The sequence below is a fragment of the Lissotriton vulgaris genome, chromosome 12 (genome assembly GCF_964263255.1).
Source record: "Lissotriton vulgaris chromosome 12, aLisVul1.2, whole genome shotgun sequence".
In the NCBI taxonomy this organism is placed as follows: Eukaryota; Metazoa; Chordata; class Amphibia; order Caudata; family Salamandridae; genus Lissotriton; species Lissotriton vulgaris.
This window is the reverse complement of record NC_141700.1, coordinates 778,955,929-778,963,614: the sequence shown is the minus strand read 5'-3', so window position 1 is coordinate 778,963,614 and position 7,686 is coordinate 778,955,929. Positions and strand designations below refer to the sequence as shown.

Here is a 7,686-nt window from a genome sequence, read left to right as displayed (position 1 = left end):
GCGGTATGTTGCAAAAAAACAAGGAGAAAAAAAACCCTGCCATACCTTTCTTCATAATGGTGCTGGTAGCCCGCCCCTATGTTTTTTGCCATACTATACAACATCCACCATGCTGTGTAGTAGGGTTAAAAGGAAAAAAAATGGACGCGGCTGGCCACATTTTGTGAACCAAAAAAAAAAAATCAGGTTGGACCCATTTACCCCTCTAGAGCCTAGGCTACACATCACAAGTATACAAAATATAGGTAGCTGTAGCAGGATAAATTCAAAAGTACAATTGCACCAACATTAACATTTTAATTGGTATTGGTCAGGATTTTTATGATCCTACTTGCATACTTTCAAACAAGATATTCTTGTTTATACGCCTAGACACTGGATTTTAAGAAACTAGACAACACATGGGTGGCAGAATGACGGAGGGCGGGGATATGCAACAAGGGGGCTGGGGATATGCAACATGGGGGCTGGGGATATGCAACATGGGGGCTGGGGATATGCAACATGTGGGCTGGGGATATGCAACATGGGGGCGGGTGAAGGGGAAGCAACACATGGGAGGGCAGCCAACAGGAAACTAGCAATGTGAAGGGGGGCAGAGAATAGAAAACTGGCAAGGGAGCAGCATGGGGCTGGGATTGAGGGGCAGGAGGACACAGCGGAGAAAGCAACACAAAGGCAGTTAGGGGCGGTAAAAAGAAGCACACTAGGGTGAGTGCATCACAGAAAGGGGCCAGGAGCGGCACACTGGTGTGTGCGCGCAACACTAAGCTAAGGAGCACAAAATAGAGGAGGGATACAGCTGTAAAACACATGCACTCTTGTGGAGAGCTTAGAAAAGAAAAAAGTAGCACCTAAAAAGATTAGCAATGGAAGGGCAAGTAATGTGTACATGCTCAGGGGAGGTACAAGCAAAGGAAGCAGGAAATGAGTTAACAAAGCCAACCAATGTTAAGTAAAGGGTGAGGTCCAAGCCAACTGTAAGCTGACAATAGGCCTTTCTGCCTACAGACAACTTGCACTGATTGGCAAAATCTAAAAAGTGCAGCAATAAGTATTCAAATGTAAGAGGGAGATTCTCTTAAATTAAAGGTGTCATTTTGACCCCGCATTTCCTTACAATCCCTTTGTATTGCCCCCCAACTACAAAAACAGGAGCATAAGTGGTAACAAAGTTCAACTTTTAATAAGTTTCACCACCTATCAGCCAACATTTGCTTTTTTCTCTTCATCTTTCATCTCGACAAAAAAAAAACTACAGAATTGCGTCCTCAAGTCAGTAACATTTAAATATGCAAAAATATGGTGACCAAGAAAATAAAAGTAAAAAAAAAAAAAGTTAACCGCGAGGTCCCAATATTAAGTTAGAACGTACTAACACAGACGGATTTTTTTTTCCATTTTTGTTTTCTCGAAGACAGCTTTCGCTTTTTGTTTTTAGTCACCCCCCCACCCTTAACACCACCCCCCCTTGACAGTTCCATCTTAATTGTCGGGCTTCCTCAAATTGCCCCCGGCCCCTTCACATAAAGTCTCGGCAAGCAGGTGCTTTGGCCCCCGGTTCAAGTTAGTCTTGCAGCAGGGCTACTTGTGCCTCAGTGTATGTTGTACTGAGAGGGTCCCCCCTCTCCTGCTCTCCTCACACAGTCAGCTTACAGTGGCACAGCTCTTTGTAGATCTGACGTCTCAGTTTTGGCATGTCTTGCTGTGTGAAGGTAAAAGGCTGACCAAGGGCCAAATGCTTGCAGTACTGTGGGGATGACAAAAAAAACCATTAATCAAACTGTGCACTAGGCGTTAATGATAAAAGCTACACGTCCTAAATATTTACTAACACAAGCACAAGTGACATTTAATAATTTGAGGTTCCTCTTTTTACAGGAGGGTAGGAGAGTGGGCAAATCTAAGAAATCAGAAGCCAGGGTGTGTGCATGGAACAGCCAGAGGCACAGGCCTTCCACAACATACCCATCAGAACTCCTGGCCTTTAACGTGGTAGAACGCCTACTCATGAGTGATGTCCGCTAGTCGGCTAGAACTACTTGTGCTTTGACATCCACCTGTGCCAGATATACAAGTGTAAAGTTTAATATTGGAGCATTTTTCTCCCCAGAGAGGACTAGAGTGGATTGTGGCTCAGAGTTAGGGCTCACTGATAATTCTGTGCAGACTGGTCAAAAATAGAGGCCAGAAAATCTTGAAGGAAAAAAAACCTTAAGGAAATTCAGGTTATGTGACCACCACAAGTGTTTGATTTTCATATTTTTCTATACTGCCACCTATTTCCAATGAGTGACTGACATGTAGAGAAGAAACCTGCCAACGATGATACAAAAGCAGGTGATCGCTCCTACGTAGATTACAACGCAGCAAAGTGAAGAAACACTGTCTGGACACAGCGGCAGAAGGTCTGTAGCACGATCCACCCAATGATATTTGGGAAGTCACAAGAGACACCAGTGCTTCTCATGGATGAAGTAGGAGAAGCAGGCGGGCATTCAGTGCCACAGGGCTAAACAAGATAAATTAAAGTCTGAAAAGCAGTCTGGTCATTGACTGTAGCAATTCCTTACAATGGGAAGTCTTGCTGGTGGAAGGCAGTATAGTGAATCATACATGCCACGCAAACACCTAGAAAATTCTAATAAAATGGAACTAAGGCAATAGCCTATGATGCACCTAATGGACGATTATCAACTTTGACGTTTTCTTACGGACTTCGACGACCGTGCAGTCCTCTGGTCCTTCGGCGATGATGTCCTCCTCCTCACTGGAGAGGCCCAAGTCTCCGAGCAATGGAGGTGGCCTCTGCCCCTGCATGGTGTAGTTCGCCCTTCTCTGCCTCTCTTACTCTGAGGGTCTTGGGTGTGAACGCCGAGCACGCGTTGCAGTCCTCGCTGTTGTGGTCGAGCGGCAGGCAGAGGTTGCTGACTGGATGCTGGTCCTTCTGGGCTTATTTGTGGTGGCAATTGGTGCAAAACTTGAAGGGCGTTTCGTCCATTCCTGCGCTCTGGGAGCCCCCTGTGTGCGCATTTTTGTGTGAACGTCTAGTTCTCTCGAAAATGTCTTCTCCTTAGTAGTCCCTGCTACCTGGCTTGTAGTCGGGTGAGACGATAACCATCGATTTCGTCGATTTTTCCTGTTTTCCGTCGATTCCTTCCCCAAAACTCTGGAACTCCTCAACAACGATCAAGACCCAACAGCGGAAAAAAGAATCGGAAGATGGCAAACAAAGGTGGGAGCTTCTGGAGGAAGCACGTTGATGTTATGAAGAACAACAAATGGTGGTATCTCAACACCTACCTGGGCCACGAAAAAAAAAAAACACTACAATTCCGGACCCAATCACTAGATGGCGGAATAATGCTCAGCATAGTGAATCCAGAAAGATTTACGCTGCTAAACTTGCTGAAGTGTGCGACTTTTACAAAGTAGCTACTTTGTTGCCCTTAATCCCCTGTGCCCATCCACGGTTGCACATAGGGGTATATCCTAGAGAGCTTCCTGCTCTCCTGGGAAGATGTACAAACGACTCACTTGCGTGGGGGAGAGGTATTTTCTTTCCCTGGCAGGAAGCCACTCAGGTGTTAGCCAAAACAAGAGCTTCAAAGGTGAAGCTGTCTTTGAAGAGCAAATAGGGAACACTTGGGAGAGAAGCGGCCCTATTGTTTAGAAAGATAGGCTTACATTAGGGAATGAGAGGGAAAACCAGGTGTCAGACCGGTTTTCCAGGGGTGTAGACCCACCTCTGAGTTGGCTAGGGAGCTCTGGACACCAAGAGAGGGATTCTGCCATGTTGGAAGTGGGCAGAATGATGCATTCTGCGATAGCCAGATGTTTCACTTTGCAGGAAGTGGTCATCAGGAGGGAAGGAGCCCGGCAGTTCTTTGGCACTAACCGCATCCTACCCGGAGGGCATTTTCTGAGGATAAAAAAGGCACCCAGAACTCAAATCTCTAAGGACTTGAGAAGAGGACCCAAGGACTGCCCTGCTGCACCATGGACAAGCAAAGGGGCTGCACTGGTGTAGATTGCACTTGCATGACCTGGTGGCCATCAAAGAAGCAGGTACTGGGCCCTGCTGTGTGCGGATTGTGGAGAAATCTTCTCCGGAGCCCAGCTGAAGCAAGATACTCCAAGAGTCAGTTTGACTGAACTGTTCGTAGCACAGGGCCACAACAGATGAAGGAGCCTACTGGGACAAAATGGTAGCCCAGATCTTTGCATTGCAGGCACTCATCGCCTTGCAACACTAGAGACCAGGACCGGATGCTGAAAATTGCACTATAGTCTGCTGTACCCAGGAGAGTCCTCTGAGTTGGTCGTGCAGAAGACAAGTTATTGCCCAAGAAAGGATACGGCTGTAACCATATCTGTCAACTGCTAGATAAATGGCGACTGAACTTCTACCAGAACCAAGAGAACTTAGAGGGATGTTGACCCCTGTGGCCAGGACCGCCTCATCAATTCTGTGGACCACGATGTAGCTGCAGAAATGCCCCCGCCCCAACTGCATTGCATCCACAGCATCTTTAAGCATTCTGTGCCCCTTGCATCAGGACCAATTTCATAGAAACTTCTAGCACAGGGATAAAAGTACCTATGAGTTATTTAAGACATTTTCTTCCTCCTAGGTAATTATTTGAGGACCTAGCTGGTCCCCCTGAGTGGCGTCCTACAGAAGTTGGTCGCCTAAAGTAACTCAAAATAACCACATTGATACCTACACCTAAGATTTTCTTGAAAGTTTCCAAGTGTCTAATTCGGTGAATTTGCCAAAGCTTGTTCGAAGTTACATGAAAAAGTGCATATTTAGTATACTTTGCAACTGCTGCATCTCCGAACCGTTCACTGTGTTCCATTCTAAGAGTGGTACTCAGGACGCATCCTGCTTTTCTGCCCAAGATAGTGTCAGATTTTCATATTAATCAGGCCATAACATTGCCTTCTTTTTTCCCAAACCCTACCGGTCTTGCTGAAAGGGCTCTTCACTCTTTAGATCGGAAGAGGGTCCGTAAGTTTCACTTGGACAGAACAAAGACTTTGAGACAGTCAGACCGTTTGTTCATTAACTATGGTCCCATTGATACAGGATCTGCAGCATCTAAGAGGTCCATTTCTAGATGGATGGTTTCTTGTATACTTCTAGCTTATCAGTTGTCAAACAGGTCTTTGTCAGGAAGACCAAAGGCGCATTCTACAAGAGGGAAAGCTTCCACCACACCTTTCTTAATTGTTTCTATGGCAGAAATCAGTAAGGCAGCTGCTTGGCGTTCAGTACATACTTTTACTCGCCATTATTGTCTTGACTCAGACACACAGGCAGATGCACAGGTTGGACAAGCATCTCTCAGAAATATATTTGCTAATTCTATCCGAGATCTGTGTGTTAAAGCGGTTATTATTTTTTCTGTTCGCCCGCGTCTTGTGGGTATGAGCTTGCTACTCTTTTCAGTGCTTATGACTATTAATGAGTATCCCTTGGAAGAGAAGGATTAGTTACTTACCTATAATCCTAGTTCCCTTCCAGGGGTATACTCATTAAAGTCATAAGCACCCTCCCGCCTCCCCGGGCGAGCAGTAACATTATGGTTTTTTGAATATATTATTGTATTTCTGGATGCAGATACCTGCTAAGTTTACTGTACCGTAAAAAAGAACGGACCTAACTGTCACCTGTGGTGCATGATGGGAACAGAGTTCCCCTGGAGGCCTTAAAGGCAAAGTGTTCAGATTCTCTGAGGCCTTAAAGGCGAGGTGTCAGTCTGATTTTCTGTACAGGGATAGTTTTTTTGTATGCAGCCTTCTTAGGCTAATTGCCTTTTATTACAGATTCTTTGATGAAAATAAAAGGTTTTGCTGGTTATGGAATGCATTTTAGGCTCATGCCCGTTCATTGCATCGTTTATATAGTTTATTTTCATACTGCAAAAAGTATGTAATGATGGCTTTATTAGCCTATGGGTTATGCTAGGCTGCATTTTATTGGTTTATACATGTATATGTGTATAATTTGTTTGGTACTATGTACTATTCATATATATTTACACATATGTTTTTTGTTATATGTTCCGGGTTCCCGCTCATGGGCGGAGATTATTCAGTGCTTATGACTTTAATGAGTATACTCCCTGGAAGAGAACTAGGATTACAGGTAAGTAACTAATCCATCTTGCTCATCAGCGTGAGATCAGATTATGATCTGGCCTAGGGTTTCAACATTTTTGGATCTTCGGTTTCTGCATTTCACGCCGTAACATTTTGGTTGCGGTTCAGTGGAAAAGAGGGAGAAAGGAATTCCATAAGGGACCAACAGACCAAGATGGTGATTTTGATGGCAATCTATACCTTTGCAAAGATTAGGTCCAGAGCGAGGTCCTTAAAGGGAGGGAGGAGGGGGGGGGGTGGAGGGGGGTTACACATTGTGCATGATACTGTTTGAGGAAAGCGGCAAGAGTTTTAGAGGATATGTTTAACTTGTTCTCTCCATGGATACAGAAGTCGTGGCGTAGATTAACATGCATGCCTGAGTTTCTTAAGTAACAAAGATTACTGCACAAGTAAGGTTTAGAGTAGTATTAACTATGGCTTCGTTACAATCTAGTATGCATCAGTGCTTAGTTTCTAAAAGAATCATTACCAGGGCCCATAGCTCTGCTCAGAAGCCACGGACAGCGATGTTAAATTGTCAGTGTGCTGAATGCCAAGTCTGCATAGTCTTGAATTCACCCCAGGCCTCTTTAATCCACTGCCAGACACTCCCTACCCCTTTATCTCACTTTTGCTAGGCTCTGCTTTTTCCCTTTGAGATAGTTTTGTGGTCAAATCTTTTCCTCCTCCTTTCCAGTTTGTGTTTTCTCCTCTCTTGCTTTCATCAAAATCCAAACAGAGAAAACTGTTGCCCTCACTAGCTAACACCCGCTCAAATTAACCACAGAGTATAATATCAATTCAAGCTCCTATGTGATCCATAGTGACATCATTTACATTTCTAAGGTCCAGAATAACAATTTACAACTCTTGTATGTTCAAGAGAGTAGATCCCTTCTTTGACTGCAGATGCCTCAAGATATTACTCTTCTGGTTCGATATCTTCCTGTCCTGTTCGATTTCACATGTCTGCATATCTCTGCCTTGTGCCCAATGGTCTTGCAGGGTCTTTTTCTATCAAAACGACCAACAGGCCTCACAATTTTCTTCTCTGTGCTCTGGATAAGCACAGATTACAGACCTGGTGAAGATCAGTCCACAGGTACTTTGAATGGTACTGGCGGCAAAATCAAAACTAAGTACGTCCCATTAGCACAGTATCATCAATGGAGTAGAATGAGAGGCCGGGATCAAAACTTTCCAACCCGATGAATGAAAGTCTTCCAAATTTCGATACGTGAGAGAGGGAAATGCATTTGAAACAATATCAATGAGGGCAGAGTAGATTACATAACAAAAGGATCAAGCTCGAGACAGTTTTCGGGAGCGCCGTAATACACATCTGAACCAGATGTCAGAAAGGAAACAATCTAATAATGCAGATGATGCCCATGCACACTATTAAAGAGGTGGAGCTTTACTTCTAAGAACAACAACACATCCTGCCCCAACAGTAGATGGCAGGAGTATGCAAATCATGTTTATCTACACATGCCTCGAAAACCAACTTTGTCATGCAAAAATGTATCCCAAAAT

At 44.5% G+C, this 7,686-nt stretch overlaps 1 protein-coding gene across 2 annotated transcripts in view; it reads right to left on the bottom strand.

Moving 5' to 3' along the window:
- Positions 1-1,164: 1,164 nt before the first annotated feature.
- The window catches only part of SENP3 (SUMO specific peptidase 3), a 120,675-nt gene continuing 114,153 nt past the window's right edge, over positions 1,165-7,686 (bottom strand). For both annotated transcript variants that reach the window (XM_086946141.1, XM_086946142.1), the window contains exon 11: positions 1,165-1,750. In XM_086946141.1, coding sequence (XP_086802267.1) covers positions 1,640-1,750 — 111 coding nt within the window. In that variant the 3' untranslated portion in view covers positions 1,165-1,639. The remainder of the gene's footprint in view (positions 1,751-7,686) is intronic.